This window comes from Anolis sagrei, chromosome 2, assembly GCF_037176765.1.
Source record: "Anolis sagrei isolate rAnoSag1 chromosome 2, rAnoSag1.mat, whole genome shotgun sequence".
Lineage (NCBI taxonomy): Eukaryota > Metazoa > Chordata > Lepidosauria > Squamata > Dactyloidae > Anolis > Anolis sagrei.
The window spans coordinates 276,745,031-276,763,437 of record NC_090022.1 but is presented as its reverse complement, the minus strand read 5'-3'; the positions used below and the strand labels follow the sequence as shown (position 1 = coordinate 276,763,437).

The 18,407-nt window shown below is 42.0% G+C and overlaps 1 protein-coding gene across 1 annotated transcript; it reads left to right on the top strand.

Moving 5' to 3' along the window:
- Window positions 1-2,779: 2,779 nt before the first annotated feature.
- Window positions 2,780-13,417, top strand: FBXO4 (F-box protein 4). The gene is made up of 7 exons (XM_060761442.2): window positions 2,780-3,041; window positions 5,756-5,991; window positions 9,741-9,961; window positions 11,389-11,461; window positions 11,797-11,966; window positions 12,610-12,785; window positions 13,305-13,417. The coding sequence occupies exons 1-7, from the start codon at window positions 2,886-2,888 to the stop codon at window positions 13,392-13,394; spliced, it is 1,122 nt and encodes a 373-aa protein (XP_060617425.2). The 5' UTR covers window positions 2,780-2,885; the 3' UTR covers window positions 13,395-13,417.
- Window positions 13,418-18,407: the final 4,990 nt, after the last annotated feature.

Genomic DNA, 18,407 nt, shown 5'->3' with positions numbered 1-18,407 from the left:
CCAAAGTAGAACTGTTTGGCAGAAACACGACTCATCGTGTCTGGAGGAGAAAGAATGCCAAGTTGCATCCAAAGAGCACCATACCTACTGTTCTAATTATGATTTATGCTTAATTGTCATTTTATTATTGTGGTTGTTATGGATTGGCATTGCATCAGTGTCCAATGTATGGCATTGAAGTTTTGCCAGTTATGTGTAAACCACTTTGAGTCCCCCTAGGGGTGAGAAAAGCAGTATAGAAATATTGTAAATAATAAATAAATAATGAGTTGGGGCTGTTTCTCTACAAAGGGACCAGGGCGACTGGTCCATATACATGAAAGAATGAATGGGGCCAAGTATTGTGAGATTTTGAGTGCAAACCTCCTTCCATCAGCAAGGGCACTGAAGATAAAACATGGCTGGAACTTTCAGCATGACAATGATCCCAAGCACACCATCAGGGCAACGAAGGAGTGGCTTTGTAAGAAGCATTTCAAGCTCCTGGAGTGGCCTAGCCAGTCTCCAGATCTCAACCCTATGGAGTTGAAAGTCCATGTTGCCCACCGACAGCCCCAAAACATCACTGCTGTAGAGGAGATCTGCATGGAGGAATGGGCCAACATACCAGCAACAGTGTGTGCCAATCTTGTGAAGACTTACAGAAAACGTCTGACCTCAGTCATTGCCAATAAAGGATATATAACAAAGTATTGAGATGAACTTTTGTTATGGTCCAAATACTTATTTTCCACCATAATTTTCAAATAAATTAGTTAAAAATCAGTGAATGGGATTTTCTAGATGTGTTTTCTAAAGCTGTCTCTCATAGTTTAGGTCTACCTATGATGTCAATTACAGGCCTCTCTCATCTTTTTAAGTGGGAGAACTTGTACAATTGGTATTTGACTAAATACTCCCCCCCCCCCCACTGTATTCATTGGGCATGGCATCCAAACCTTATGACCATTTAAGTCACCTCTCTCTGTCCTTTCCTGATTCTAAGGCATCCACACTGTAGGGCAGAGTTTCTCAACCTTCCTAATGCTTGTTGTTCATTCGTTCAGTCGTCTCCGACTCTTCGTGACCTCATGGACCAGCCCACGCCAGAGCTCCCTGTCGGCTGTCACCACCCCCAGCTCCTTCAAGGTCAGTCCAGTCACTTCAAGGATGCCATCCATTCATCTTGCCCTTGGTCGGCCCCTCTTCCTTTTGCCTTCCACTTTCCCCAGCATAATTGTCTTCTCTAGGCTTTGCTGTCTCCTCATGATGTGGCCAAAGTACTTCAGCTTTGTCTCTAGTATCCTTCCCTCCAATGAGCAGTCGGGCTTTATTTCCTGGAGGATGGACTGGTTGGATCTTCTCGCAGTCCAAGGCTGTGACCCCTTAATACAGTTCCTCATGTTGTGATGAACCCCAACCATAACATTATTTTCATTGCTACTGCAGAACTGTATTTTTACTTCTGTTATGAATCATAATGGATATATCTGATATGCAGCATGTATTTTAATTCACGACCAAATTTAGCACAAATACCCAATATGCCCAAATTTGAATACTGCTGGGGTTGGGGATTGATTTTGTCATTTGGGAGTTGTAGTTGCTGGTATGTATAGTTAGCCTACAATCAATGAGCATTCTGAACTCCACCAATGATGGCATTGAACCACACTTGGCACACAGAACTCCCATGACTAACAGAAAATACTGGAAGGGTTTGGTGGCCATTGACCTTGAGTTTTGGTGTTATAGTTCACCTACACCAGGGATCTCCAAACTTTATAAACAGAGGGCCAGGTCACAGTCCCTCAAACTGTTGGAGGGACATATCTTATTTGTAATTCAAAAACCACTTAAAAACATTACAATAATTAAAATGAAGGAACAATTTTAACAAATATAAACTTATTAGTATTTCAATGGGAAGTGTGGGCCTGCTTTTGGCCGATGAGATAGGATTGTCATTGCTGTTGTGTGCTCTCAAGTTGTTTCAGACTTAGGTTGACCCTGAGTGAGGGCCGGGTAAATGACCTTGGAAGGCCATATCTGGCCCCTGGGCCATAGTTTAAGGACCCCTGACCTACACCCAGAGAGCATTGTGGACTCAAACAATGATGGATTTGGACCTAACTTGGCACAGATACTCAATATGCCCAAATGTGAACACTGGTGAAGTTTGGGGAAAATTGATCATGGCATTTGGGAGTTGTAGTTGCTGGGATTTATAGTTCACCTACAAATATCTGACATGCAGGATGAATTTTCATTCACTGGATCAAATTTGGAACAAATACCCAATACACCCAAATCCGAATACTGGTGGGATTGGAGGGGGGATTGGTTTTGTCATTTGGGAGCTGTAGTTGGTGGGATTTATAGTTCACCTACAATCAAAAAGCATTCTGAACTCCACCAATGATAGAATTGGGCCAAACTTTCCACACAGAACCCCCATGACCAACAGAAAATACTGTGTTTTCTGATGGTCTTTGGTGACCCCTCTGACACCCCCTCAAGACCCCCAGGTTGAGAAACACTGCTGTAGGGCAAAGGCAGTTTTGACACCCTTTGAACAGCCCTGAGTTGAATGCTCTGGAGTTGTAGTTCCACAAAGTCTCTCGCTTTCTCTGCCTCGCCAAATGACAACACCCAGGATCCTATGGAATGAGTCATAGCGGATAAAGCAGTGTGCAGCTGTATTAACTTTCCAATGCAATGCACCCTTGGCCTTAACGCGAAAAGGCGGGCCTTGGGCGTGTGTGGCTACTACGCAACAGCACCGGAGCGGAAGAGAAGAACCGAAAGCAGTCCCTGCCCACTAGCGCGAAGAGACGCAGCAACACTAGCAGAGCGGTTTAGGTGTTACTGTCCCTTTAAGAAGCGCGCTTCTCCCATTCCCATCCATGGCCAGCGACTGGAGGCGAATCGAGACCGCTTTGCGTAGCAGCCTCCGCCTCTTCTTTCGAGACAAATGGGCCCAGCATGGAAACCGAAAGGAGGGCTCGGAAGCGGACCAGGAGGAGGAAGCGCAGCAGCCTAGCGCCCTGGAAGCCTTGCCGGTAAGCTTGTCTACATTGTACACTTAACGCAGTTCGATACCGCTTTAACTGTCATGTCTCAATGCGATGGAATCTTGGGAGTTGCCATTTGTACACTTTCTTTGGGACCTCCCTGAACTTCAGCTCCCACGGCAGTTTAAAGTGGTTCCAAACTGCATTAACTCTATAACGTGTAGATGCAACACCATCCAACACATTAGTTCCAACGAGGCAGGAAAGGGAAGGAAGGAGGGATGGAACCATGTGAGGCTGCTGGGCCCCGCCCCCTCGCCTTCTCATTGGCCCCAACAATTCTGGGACCGCCCCTACTAGACTCCGCCCCCTTCAGTTCAGAATTGTGGTCATTTAAAGAGGCAGGAGGATTATGTAGAAGGACCATACAGTCTCTTAAGGAAAGAAGCAAGTAGAGTTCCTTAAAGGGACCGGTAGGCTGTTAGGAATTGTGGGAGTTGAAGTCCAGAACACCTGGATGGCTGAAGTTTGCCCATGCCCGAGCTACATAGAATTAACAGTTTGACACCACTTTAACTATCTTGGCTCAATGCTATGGAATCATAGGATTAACTTCCATTATTTTATAGCTTGAAGTAAAAGCAGTTTAAAGTACACCGGTTGAATGAAAAGTAATGCCTCCACCTTCGTAACTCCTCAACAGATGGCAGTACTGGTATGTGGCAGGTACTGGCTTGTTCAGTAGGCTCTCCTCTACAGTTCCATTTTGGTGGGAAGCCTTAGCATTGAATGGTTGTGTTGTTAAAGTGCAAAGTATGGAACCCTGTGCAGACAGTCGGTCAATGCGACTTAAGCAATGTGCAGTCATTGAATTCTTGCCAGAAGAAGGTGTCACCCCAAAAGAGATTCATCAGAGAATGCAAGCTGTTTATGGTGATTGTGTTAAAGTGAGTACTGTGCATCGTTGGGCGAGTAAGTTTAAAGATGTTGAGGTGGGAAATCTGACTTGCGTGACAAACAAAGAGTTGGATGTCCTGTGACAGCAACCACCAAGTTTCACAGATAGATTCAGGACGATCATCTTATCACTCAGAGAGAAATTTCAAGCATAATCTGCATTTCACAAGAATGTGTGGCTCACATTATTGCTTTGCTTGGCTATCGGAAGATCTGTGCACGATGGGTTGCGGAAACAGAGTGTCAACTTCTTCCGTGACTGCTTCAGAAAACTTGTTCATCATTGGCAGAAATGTATCCAATTGTCTGGTGATTATGTGGAAAATTGAATAGTGGTAGTTAAAGAGCACATTCAAAGGATTGTGTCTGCATTTGATTTATTAAAATGTTCCCATCCAAACCAAAGTAACAAAGGTGGAGGCATTACTTTTCATTCAACCCTTGTAATATCAAACCTACCTGAGTCTTAAGATAGATCTATCTGGTAAGACTGTCAGACTATCTCAGGATGTGTCTGCAATATAGAATTAATGCAGTTTGATACTACTTTAATGGTTGGCTAAATGCTATGGAATCATGGGAATAGTAGCCTCTTCTGTCAAGAGTTCTGGCTCCTTAACAAGCTACAACTCCTATGATTTCATAGCACTGGGCCATGGCAACTAAAGTGGTATCGAGCTGCATCAATTCTACAATGTGGATGCACCCTGTGTTCTAACTGTCCCTTTTCTTTGGCCTCATACACTGTATGGTCTTTCTAAATAATGTCAAGCTACCTTAATTCTAGATCAGTGGTTTCCAACCTTTCAATGCCGCAACCCCTTAATACAATTGCTTCAACCATACAATTATTTTCGTTGCTACTTCATAACTGTAATTTTGCTACTGTTACAGATCGCAATGTACATATCTGGTATGCAGGATGTATTTTCATTAACTGGACCAAATACCCAATACGCCCAAATTTGAATGCTGATGGGGTTGGGGGGAGAGATTGATTTTGTCATTTGGGAGTTGTAGTTTGTGGGATTTATAGCTCACCTCCAATCAAAGAGCATTCTGAACTCCACCAACAATGGAATTGAACCAGACTTGGCACACAGAACTCCCATGACCAATAGAAAATACTAGAAGGGTTTGGAGGGCACTGACCTTGAGTTTTAGAGTTGTAGTTCACCTACATTCAGAGAGCACTGTGGACTCAAACAATTATGGATCTGGACCAAACTTGGCATGAATACTCAATATGCCCAAATGTGAACACTGGTAGGGTTTGAGGAAAATAGACCTTGACATTTGGGAGTTGTAGTTGCTGGGATTTATAGTTCACCTACACTCAAAGAGCATTCTGAACCCCACCAATGATATAATTGGGCCAAACTTCCCACAGTGACCCCCCCCCCATATGACCAACAGAAAATACTGTGAAAATACTTTGGCGGCCCCTCTGAAACCCCCTTGTGTCCTGATTCCCAAGTTGAGAAATGCTGTTCTAGATGCATCCTTAGGCTGTTTCTGTCAGTACAAAATGATATGAATGTAGTCTTCCAGATGTCAGACTCATTTGCTCCTGTTGGGTATGGTAGCTAAGGCTGGTGAAAAGTGTAACCCATCCAAAAGCATCTAGAGGGGCAAAGGCTACTTATGGTCGTCCTTTTCTAGAATTTGAGTCAACATGTTGGTTTCCAATGGTGATGAAAGTTGTGTTATTTTGTCATTTTCAAATTCTTAATCCCATATATTGAAAAAAATATTAAAGGTCTGATTCTTATGATCTTAAATTTCCATTTTTTTCATATTTTCAGATAGATGTACAGCTATACATTATGTCTTTTCTGACACCCAAAGATTTGAGTTATTTGGGAAGTACCAGTTGCTACTGGAGGCTTGCGGTCCAAGATCCTTTACTCTGGAGACACTTTCTGATTCGGGATGTCCCTTCTTGGTCTGCCATGGACTGGAAGTCACTCCCAGATGCAAAGATATTTGACAGATCCTTCCCTGCCTTCCATAATGATACCTCATATGACTACATGGCAGCGTAAGTATCCTATACAAACTCATGTAGAAGCAGATCAAACTGTGTTCAATGGAGAGCAATCTAATTTATGTAAGCCTCACTCTGGCACCATCTACATTGCTATATCACATCCAATTTTTCTGCTTTGAACTGGATTATATGGCAGTGTAGACTTCTATAATCCAGTTTAAAGTAGATTATATGCTTTGATAATCTGAATTATATGGATGTGTAGATACAGCCTCTGTTCCACGGGGGTTTATTTCTAACGTGTAGGATTGTGCTATGGGCCTCTTACAGTTTTGTGCAAAACATTGGTTTCAAAATTACTCCTAGCATATGATACATCAAGAGCAAACCAAAGACCACGTATTATAATGCAACCTGAGCACTGTCACATGCACAACCTTCTCACCATGACCAGAGGCACTTCAAGTGGCCAGCTTCTGGTCAGAGGACATTTTGTATAATGCCAAGTTTTTAACTTTGTTTGTGTTTTTAAATACATTATAACTGTTCCTTCAATTCACTTCTGACACAATAAATAAATATCAATAGATGTATGAAAGCCTAAGAACAATCTTAGAGGGGGGGGGGGGGGAAGAGAAGGTAATTCACTCGCTTCAGGATGGCTGACAAACTGGTAGGAAGCTTGGTTATTCCCAGTTTCATAACTTGCAGGCAGCCCACAGAGAACTTTATTTGGGAAAGTTGTTTGGTAGGAATGGAGTAACAGGTCTATTTTATCCTCCCAATTGAGATATGAGGTTGAGATGAGCTCTGAAACTGAGCAGGAAACAAAATAGACTGTGCTGTTGCACGCTGGGCCTGAAATAATGTCTGTTTACGGGACGCTGGGCAGCCAACACAAAGTTCTATTGAGGCTCAAGATAAGTTCAACAAAGTTCTTTATTTGGGCTTAAATCTTCAAAGAAATGAATTGGAAAACCGGTAGCTTCCTCAATCTGCCAACAAGGGGCAGGCAATTGGTGGTAAACTGTTCCTTTCTTCCTTAGGGAAATCCTTTGACTCCTCCCTGGGCAATCTCTCTTTACCTTGCTGGTGTGAGGCCCCTACTCCCGGCTCCAAGCTGCTTTATGGATAGCCCGAGTGGTCCCTTACCAGGCAAGGTTCCTGTAGATCTGCCAAGCTGAAAGATGTCCTTTAGTTTCTCCTTGAAGGCTGTAGGAACTATTTCTTTACTCCCCAGCAGAGCTGTGGATCTATTTCTTTAACCCCCAGCAAAAGCTGTGAGAAGTGAAGCCTTTGTGCAGGTGGGAGAGAGTGACCCACACATCCTGCTGTTAGGCTCCAAAACAGTGAGTCTGAACAAAGGTCCTCCTTTGCCTCCAAAACCCTGGGAAAAGGGACGGGTCTAAAGATTCTAACGATGATTGCCAAGTTGTTGGCCCTATGATTGCAACCTGAGGGAAGTTACCTTATTGCAAAATGCATGGCTTAAATAGGTTCATGCAAACTAGCAGTGCAAGAAAAGGAATTCAAATCTCCTGGCACTACCGTGCTAGCACACAGACAACAAAACATAACTTTGATTAAAGGATCCACCAAGGTATATGCCTTCAGTCCCTAACTTACTCATAGCACTGGCTGAGATAAATAAAAGTTTATTCAAATCGTTAACATTATATAGGACTTCAGAGCTACAAAGAAAAAGACAAAGTATGCATGAGCAACATCTAATGCATATGTGGTAATTCTTATCTGATGTCTACGTGACCAACATAGAATGTAAACAGAGATTGATTGTTGTGTACCAGGATGTTCTCAGGGTCTGGCATTGTAGCCAAATCACTATATGGGATGCCCCTGGACACACATCATTACAGTAAACAGGATTTCTAGCATGGCTCAAATGGCAGAGCTCAGCAAAACAATACAGGCTATGGGTGAGATGTAAGCCATTGCAAAAATGTCATTAACTAGGGACAACCACAGCAGGCTTGCTGAATTTGTTAATTCATATTTTATGCCAACATTGTTTGATTCTGGAGGAATTTAAAGCTCAGCTTGCTTGTGCTGAACATCTAAGAGGTCAACAGCTGAGTACAGGTGCATCTACATTGTAGAATTACTGTAGTCTGACACCACTTTTACTGCCTTTGTTCAGTGCCATGACTGGTATTTATTTATTGTATCAGAAGTGAACTCGCTGTACAGTTGTAATGTATTTAAAAAACACAGTGTTTAAAATACTTGGCATTATATTAAATGTCCCTTGACCAGAAGGTCCTCAATTGTGCATGTGGCAGGGCTCAGGCTGCATTGTAATAGGTTGTCTGTGGTTTGCTCTTCTCCATACTCACATGTCGTAGACTCCACTTTGTGGCCCCAATTCTTAAGGTTGGCTCTGCATCTCGTGATGCCAGAGCACAGTCTGTTCTGCTCCTTCCAAGTCACCCAGCCTTCTGTGTGCCCAGGAGGAAGTCTCTCATTCAGTATCAGGCATGGCTTGAGGTTCCAGGTTTTAGCCTGCCACTTTTGGACTCTCGCTTGCTGAGGTGTCCATGCAAATATTTCTGTAGATCTTAGAAAACGATTTCTTGATTTAAGGAGTTGGTGTGCTGGCTGATATCCAAACAGGGGATGGGCCAGAGATGTCACTGCCTTGGTCCTTTCATTGTAGTCTGCTACTTCCCGGTGGAAGTAAGGTGGTGCAATACCAGCTAAACAGTATAATTTTTCCAGTGGCATAGGGCATAGACATCGTATGATAATGCAGCATGTCTCATTAAGAGCCACATCCACTGTTTTAGCACGGTGAGATGTGTTCCACACTAGACGTTTGTACTCAGCAGCAGAGTAGCAAAGCACAAGGGCAGATGACTTCACTGTATCTGGTTGTGATCCCCAGGTTGTGCCAGTCAGCTTTCATATGATATTGTTTCTAGCACTCACTTTTTGCTTGATATTCAAGCAGTGCTTCTTATAGGTCAGAGCATGGGCCAGGGTAACGCCCATGTATTTGGGTGTGCTATAATGCTGCTTGTCTGGTAATAGAATATTAATGACAACCAGACATTGGAGTTGGATTCTGGAAACCAAAGTTTGGATCCCCCCCCCCCCCCCAGCTATGGAAACCCACTGGGTGATTTTAGGCAAGCTTCTGAAAAAGGTAAAAGCAAACCCACTCTGAAAAACATATTGCCAAGAAAACCCTTTGATAGGTTTCAATTGGTTGGAATTGACTTGAAGGATGCAACAAGTACACCAACCTCCACTGCTTCCTTGTGGCACATTCTCTAGTGTACCCAACCATTTCATTCTGTCCCTCGTAGCCATGTGTTTTGTTTCACATGTTTCTGTCCTACTATAAACAAACATAATCACGACAGTGTAGTTTATATACAAGTATTGAAACAGTAAAAATAACATTAATGTCTGCTTTAGCATAGAAAGGAATATGAGTATGCAAGGCAATTCAAATCTTTTTCTGTACTAGGAAAGGAGAGCATGTCATCCACCAGATATTGGACTGCATTTCCCATTATCCCATGCTAATTTGGATTGATTACAACAGGAGTCTCAACACTGCATGCTCACGTCCTGTATAGTATATTTATATCTCACTTTTTCTCTGATATCCCAGGGCAACTTATATTCGCATTGCCAACGTTCTCTAATCCTGACTAATACTCCATCCTTGCACAGATTAAGCTTTATACGTTTCCTTACTTTTATGAAGCCCTTTAATGTAATAGACATTGTTAGAAAATGACCAACATACATCTTGTTGTTCTTGTTTCACACAGGTACAGAAAGTGCTATTCTTGTTGCAAACAGTCTCTGAGATCCAGGCAGACCACATATGGAACCATGGCTTCCTTTTTTCAGTCATTAATTACACAGCCGGAGCCTCGCTTTGCTATGTTTGGGCCTGGTTTGGAAGACCTGAGTGAATCTTTGATGCACAAAATGATGGGGACACCAGAAATTTTGCCACTGGCTGGTATTCCTTCAAGACAAATACATGGTAATTTATTATTCTGTTGCAGTTTATTGCCTTTTAATGGCCAGAGATGTAATGCTTGCAGCAGACCCACTCCTCAAAAGGGGCATCAATTTTGGAATGTCCTGAACTTGCTGAATTTGCCCCATGTTTTCTATTGTGTGTCCTGGAAGGCTAGAACATAGGCAAGGAACTATAGTACAGTAAGCCCTCTACTTTCACAAGCGTTAGGGGCACAGAATCCCTGCAAAAGTAGGGGAGGAAACAGACCATCTCTATAGGAATCTCTAAGTACTCCAGGATGACTCTGTGATCAACTTCCAGGTATTGACCACAAGATCACTCTGGAGTACCTAGAGATTCCTTGAGAGACTATATTAATCATATCCATGAATGGTGGGGCTGCAGTAGCACATTGGTTAAAGCCACTAGCTGCAGGAAAGGCTGCTCATTGGAGAGTCAAGTTCGAAGGCGTGAGTCGAGGTGAGCTCCTGATTGTCAGTCCTAGCTTCTGTCAACCTAGTAGTTCAAAAGCATGCAGTGCGAGTAGATCAATAGGTACCACCTCAGCAGGAAGTTAAAGGGGTATCTCACATGCCAGCAAAAAAAAAATATATACAAAAATGGAGATGTCTACGGGCAGCAAGGCTGCTTTGGCATGAAAAATGGAACAGAGCACCTCCTCGTGGCTAGAAGTTGAGCACCACCTCCAGACGATGGAAAAAAGGGGAAGGTTTTTACCTTAACTGTGTATTGTATGTCATTGTTCGTGTAAAAAGAATCGAATGTTTGCTTTATATGTGTACTGTAATCCTCTCTGAGACCCTCCGAGGAGATAAAGCAGAATATAAATGAAGATGATGATGATGATTATTATTATTATTATTTGATACATAACAAGATCACTACACTGGCTTTTGTATTCAATCACACGTCAGACACTTTGCAAGTGTCTAGGACTGTGTATTGGTATTTCTATCTTTAAATCCTCATATCATGTAAGCTCTTCCATTTGCTTCTCCTCAATCCTGCTGTCACCTGGAATTGCAAGATTGATGATCCATACTTGTTTTCCCCTCCACAATCGTGAGGTCAGGAATATTGTGCTCCAAAACTCTGTCAGTCTGAATGTGAAAGTCCCTGAATCGATGATGATGATGATGATAATAATAATAATAATAATAATAATAATAATAATTCTGCAAAGGTTTAACCTACAAATGTGGAAGACCAACTATGCAATAAACCTTATGTCTTTGAAGTATGTGGAGATCCTAGTGACCTGCTTTTGAGAACCCAGGATTCCAAACAAAATGAAAACGATGCCTTCAGTTATTAAGAGATGTCACTAATTAGGCACTACATGTATTCCATTAATGAGCTCTATAGGTGTTTCATAGCTGTCATTAAAAGTCTTTTTTCTTTCTTTCTTTTCCACTGGTCTCAAACAGGGATAGGCTCAGGAGTCACATTTCATCTGAACAGCCAGAAATTCAACATTTTGACTCTGTATTCAAGAATAAGGTACATTTATAAAGATTTAATCTACTAACAACAACTCCACTACTGCTACCATCCCTTTTCTTCATTTTACCTGACTCTTCTATTTCCCCCTTTTGTGTAAAAAAATGGAAATCTTCAAAAGTTTTATTGGTGTCTCTTGCAAGGGAAAGTAAATACTACTGTATATTTTCTGGGTAAACATCTTTCAGGCAAGTCTTGAACCACAACCCAGAGTACTGCACAACTCATTTCATACATTTAGTAGGGATTGGGGGTTGTAACATAATTCAAAATTGCTTCCCTGTTTTTGCCTGCCTTGCATAGTATCTGAAGAAATTGTTTTTGTATTTTATCAGCAAGGAAAGACGAAGACCGAAAGAAGAGGACACCACTCCCATCAACAAAATATTCCACACGGAGAACAACACTGATGGCACAACACAGTACACTCTGATTGATCACGTTAAAAATATGTGTGGACTCATTGATGGATTCATCTATGTTGCAGATGCTGAGGTGCATAAAAGTAAGGACTTTTCAACAATGCTGGCATTTTCTAGGGGGTGTTTTAGGAAGTCCTTCAAAAGTATGAACCAAATGACTTTTCAAATCATAGGGTTGGAAAAGACTACAAGGGCCATCCAATCCAGCATCCTGCCATTCAGGAACACACAATCAAAGCAGTCCCCCAAGAGGTCATCCATCCTGTTTAATAACCTCCAGAGATTGAGACTTCACAACAATCTGAGGCAGCATTTCCAATTGTTGAACTACTCTATAAGGAAGTTTTTCTTGTGCCTAGGTGGAATTTTTTCACCTTCAATTTGATTCCCCTGCAATTTCAATTCATTGTTCTGCGTCCTAGTCTCCAGGGCCCAGAAAACAAGCTTACTCCCTCCTCAACATGGCATGCTTTCAAATAATTAAGCATGGATATCATGTCTCCCAACCTTCTCCAAGCTCTTCATAGGACTTGGCTTCCAGACCTTTAACCACTTTGGTCTCTCTTCTGGATATTGGTGGACTGCGCATTCCACCAGCCCTGTTCAGTATAGTCAATGGGAAGGAATGCTGTGCACTGCAATATAACACAATGTAGAGGGTCATGTGATTCTCACCATCGCTATAGCTAACAGATAATTTTGAAACAAAGCTTTCTGTCTTTGCAGGACACGATCGTCCAACTGAATTTGCTCAAATGATGGCAATGCTTGATCCAGCTCTTGGACCTTCTGACAGACCTCTCTTGGTTTTGTCCTGTGTTTCTGATGCTGAGATGAAAAGGATCCCATGTGTTTATGTAGCACATCAGCTTCAACTAAACCTGCTTAGTCAACCTTGGCTGGTACTTTTTATTTAATCTCATTACCTCTGTTTCAAATTATCTTTGATCTGTTTTCATAATGAAACTGGATGACTGTAGGTTCAGGAAGGAGCCCCCGGTGGCGCAGTGGGTTAAACCCTTGGGCTGGCAGGACTGAAGACCGACAGGTCGCAGGTTCGAACCCAGGGAGAGTGCCAATGAGCTCCTTCTGTCAGCTCCGGCTCCCCATGTGGAGAAATGAGAGAACCTTCCCAAAAGGATGGTAAAACATCAAAACATCTGGGCATCCCTGGGCAAGGTTCTTGCAGACAACCAATTCTCTCACACCAGAAACAACTTGCAGTTTCTCAAGTCGCTCCTGACATGATGACACCTCTGTTCCAAATTAACTGGCTGTTGTTTTTCACTACCATCCTATAAAAGATATGCACACATATGCCAGTCTTGCAATGTCTTATACAGCTTTGCTTTCTGTTGGAAGAAAGACCTTTTGGTTTTGTATAACAAGCTCAACATCTGCTTCTCTCTTGGGTTTTACAGATTCAGGACACTGAAGCTGCCTCCTTAGCTGGACTGTTGGATGGAATTCATTGGCTCCTGAAACAAACTGTACATAGAAATACTCAATAAATGGACTTTTTAAAGAGTGCCAATAGACTTCTTTAAACTATAAGCAAATATGTTATCATAATTTCTGACCATGTCTTTCTTAGAAGAGACTATTGATATGAAGAAGGACTGAAGCTGTCTTAACACCAATTGGCAGTTTAAGGTGTATTATGAGGTTTGTTGTTTTGTATGGCTGAAGGAATTGATATTGCTTAGAGGCATGAGACTTGTGGAAATAATTTAAGATTTAGGTGCCATAGATATCTTTGATATAATAGAATTGGATGGCTTTCTGTTAGGAGTGCTTTTAGTTTGTATTCCTGTAGGATTTGGGGGTTGGACTAGATGATCCTTATAGCCTCTTCCAGCTCTACGATTCTATAAATCATGAATCATCATCTATATCAGCACCAACTACATAGGAGACAGAGGAAACTCAAGGATAAGTCATTTAATTGCACTACAAATTATAACAGAATGGCTATCTTAGTGCAGTACAAAAATATGCTTATAATAGGTTTTTAAAAAATCTCATTAAAAACAAAAATAACCTGACTGACATCAAGGGAGAAGTCCATGGAGACTTCCTAGTTCTGGTGTAATATAGTGTAGACTCCCTGTGTGAGTAGATGATTCACAGCACTTTTTTCTTTCCCTTAAGTCGCAAGCAGGACATTTTAGTTCCTAAGAGTCACACTTTCTTGCAGAATTCACATAGAAGTAGGCTTACAATACTGTCACCTGAAGAATCTGTATAGACTACTGCAATGCACTCTACATGGGGTTGCCCTTGAAGACTGTTCGGAAGCGTCAAATGGACCAATGAGTGGTAGCCAGATTGCTCACTAGAGTGGCATACAGGGAGCATGCAACCCCACTGTTACGTCAGCTCCACTGGCTGCCAGTCTGCTACCGAGCACAATTCAAAGTGCTGGCTTTTGCATATAAAGCCCTAAACAGTTCTGGCCCAGCTTACGTATCCCAACGGATGTCCCCCATGAACCATCTAGGAGTTTAAGATCATCAGGGGAGGCCCTACTCTCGTTCCTGCCTCCTTCGAAGGTGTGTCTGGCAGGGTCAAGAAATAGGGCCTTCTCAGTGGTGGCCCCTCAACTGTGGAATTCCCTCCCCAGGAATATTAGATCACCCCCCCCCCTCCTGACCTTCCATAAAAGAGTAAAAACGCGGATCTGTGACCAAGCCTTTGGAGAACTTGTGCAAAAAATAGATATGGAATGGTGATGTGCAATGACTATTGGAACAGCCCAGATTATGCTTGAGGATTATGTGATTAATTGTGAAGATTTTGTCTTAAATGTTTTAAATTGTTTTAATGTATTTTATAATTCTATTTAAATATTTATTTTAATTGTACATTGTTTTATGGCATCCAATAGTTGCCTATGTGTGAGTCACCTTGAATCTCCTCCAGGGTGGAGAAAGGCAGGGTAGAAATGTCATAAATAAGTAATAAATCATCAAGAAATTATAAACAATGCCCCAAACCCACATGGCATGTACATGGTTTGTTTGTTTTTTTATTTTAAAAAATCAATAACAATATAAATTGCTGGAGAAGAAGGCTTTCTATAACAAACCTTAGAGACGGTAAATACAGTCCAACAGTTCCTGGACAACTGATATTAAGGTCCTAGCTATCTTCATCTGTATACTTCTCTGGACTCTGAAGTCTTCAAACGAAGCCTTTCTTGGAATATTTTCACCAAGTGAAAGATCAAAGTACCTTTTTCTAAAAGCAACTTTTTCTTTTTTAAAAAAGTACTTGATTTTCTTCTTAAATGCTGCATTTTTTTTGTTGCAACTTTGCACTACTGCTGTTTTTAATAATCTATGAACCACCCACAGAACTTTTAATTATGTGGTGGCTTTCAAATAAAGGAAATGAATAAATTGGCCCACTCACCAAACCATATGCTTTTGATGAGTGACAATGGTGTGTAAGTGGTAAATGCCTTTGAACTTTATGGGGAACACATGTGCAAATGGTTTAAACTAAAAAAGGAGAATGTCACATTGGCTATGCTGACCAAGACTGATAGGAGTTGTAGTCAAATATCAATACCTTCCCCAACCCTGTCTTAAATGTTTATATGCTATTTTGGACTATTTATTTATTTATTTCCAACATTTGTACCCCGTCCTTCTCAACCCCCGAAGGGGGACTCAGGGTGGCTTACATTGTGTATGTGATGCCATCACATATAGCATACATACACAATATATCACAACATTACACATTAAATAAAACAATTCAGTTAAAAATCCATTTAAAAACATTATTAGCAACAATGTAGCCATATCCAATCCAATTCAGCACCCAAAGGCTTTGTCAGAGCCTTTCCATTGTCAGTTCATGTAAACGTTGCAATTGCTATCAAGCCTGCTCCCCAAATGCCTGGTCCCAGAACCATGATTTAACCTTCTTCCTGAAGGAAAGGAGGGATGAAGCTGACCTAATTTCACTGGGGAGGGTATTCCACAGGTGGGGGGCCACCACCAAGAAGGCACTGTCTCTCGTCCCCGCCAAACGCGTTTGCGAAGAGGGCGGGTCCAAACGATCTTAGAGTCCAAGATGGGCCATAGAAGGAGATACATTTGGAAAAATAAGCTGGGCCAGAACCATATCGAGCTTTATAGGTCAAGACCAGTACTTTGAATTGTGCTCGGGAATGGGCCAGCAGCCGGTGGAGCTGACACCAGGGGGAGTGGTATGCTCCCTGTATGTCACTGCAGTCAGTAATATGGCTGCTGCCTATTGGACTATTTAGAGTTTCCGAACAGTCTTCAAAGGCAACCCCATGTAGAGTGCATTGCAGTAATCTATTCGGGCATGGACCACTGTGGCCAAGTAAAACTTCCCAAGGTAAGGGCACAGGTGGTGCACTAGATTTAACTGTGCAAAAGTTCCCCTGGCCACCAAGATTGTTAAGCTACACCAGCACTCTGGCTGAGAGGGTTAAAAATCTTGTAAAACTATATTTCCCATAGTATTGATCCATGGCAGTTAAAGGTGTCAAACTTTGATAACTCTACAGTGTAAATACATTCTGAGTTTTGCAGAATTCAATGAGGTGTTACCTGTAAAGATTCAAAGTTCCCCTCATCAGCCACCAGAGGTCGCTTTCGTTCTATAGAAGTGAAGTACAGCAATCCCATAAAGGGTTTTTAAATGTGATGCCTTTTCATTTAAACTTAATTTACCTGGACTTTCTGCAGAGAGAAATCCTGTAAACTAGAAAATGGTATACAGATATTTTGAGTATTTTGCCATGACTATTAAATCTTTGAGTGTTTCCATTAATTCCTACAAGTGGGAGAATAGAGCACAGACTGCTATAACAACAACAACAACAACAACAACAACAACAACCTTTTTCTTACTCATCTCCCCCCATGACAATTTATATGTGTCTTGAATGTGAGGTATATGTATGTAGACCTATATATACATATATGTATGAATGTTTAAATAACACTGGGTGTGCTTCTGAAAAATATATATCTTGGGTCCACACCATCTCAAAGACTAAATTTTCCTATGTGAATCCTGTTAGGGAAAACTACCCCAAAACAAAACAGAGCATCCCAAAATACAAACAGGAGACTTAAAGTTGAGCATTAACTCACAGCATGCAGAGCATGAAGTGCCGTGTGATGTGGCCATAAAGAATTTAGGGCTTAGGCAGGCAAAGACGCAGAGTACTCTCTTTAAAAATCACAAAAGGTTTATTTACAAAAATAAGAACTGCATTTCTTAATGGTTAAAGAACTGGGTCTGAGCTACTCTAACACCCATCTCTTCTAAGGTTTCAGCATCTCTCCTGACACACAAGAAGAGAGAGATCTCAAAGCCCACAGCACATACCAAGATATAGGAAACAGAAGTCAAATTTTAAAAGGCTCGCAGTAGAAAAGTATCCATTCTACACAACTGAGCAGAATGAGAACAGAAACAGGAGAGAAGAAATTAAATACATTCCAAATGACATTCAAGAGACAGGGGGAAAAGAATTCCTCTGCCTATTCTAAGCTAACTATAACCAACTTGTTCCTCATTGAGGACTTGAGGCTTGGGCAGTGTGGGGTTGAATTCTAACCAGCCCATCTGAGTCTTAAGTTCTTGAGTTCGGAGTAGAGCAACTGCTTTGGGAGACGGTGATTGGGCATTCAGACAATGTGGTCAGTCCAGCGGAGTTGATAGGAATGGTCACTACCATTCCCATCAACTCCGCTGGACTGACCACGTTGTCTGAATGCCCAATCACAGTCTCCCAAAGCAGTTACTCCACTCTGAACTCAAGAACAGAAAACAGAATGTTGGAGAACAGGAAAAGAGATTTAAAGATGGGCTCAAAGCCAACCTTAAAAACTCTGGCATAGACACTGAAAATTGGGAAGCCCTGGCCCTTGAACACTCTAGCTGGAGATCAGCTGTGACCAGCAGTGATGTAGAATTTGAAGAGGCACAAATCCTACAAATCTCTTGGATAGACAAGCGGACAAATGTCAGCATGGTGGAAGAAGCAAAGACCACCAGCATTGAAGTGATGGCCCTCTGCCATCAACTCTGCTGGAGTGGCCATGCTGTCCGGATGCCCGAGCACCATCTCCCAAAGCAGTTGCTCTATTCCGAACTGAAGAATGGAAAACAGAATGTTGGTGGGCAGGAAAATAAATTGAAAGATGGGCTCAAAGCCAACCTTAAAAACTCTGGCATAGACATTGAGAACTGGGAAGCCTTTGCCCTTGAGCACTCTAGCTGGAGATCAGCTGTGACCAGCAGTGATGTAGAATTTGAAGAGGCACAAATGGAGGGCAAAAGAGAGAAATGTACCAAGAGGAAGGCACGTCAAGCCAACCCCGACTGGGACTGCCTTCCACATGGAAACCGATGCCCTCACTGCAGGAGAACATGTGAGTCAATAATAGGGTTCCACAGTCACCTATGTTACTGCCAGGACACCGCACTTGGAGGACAATCTTACTTGGACAACGAGGGATCGCCTAAGTAAG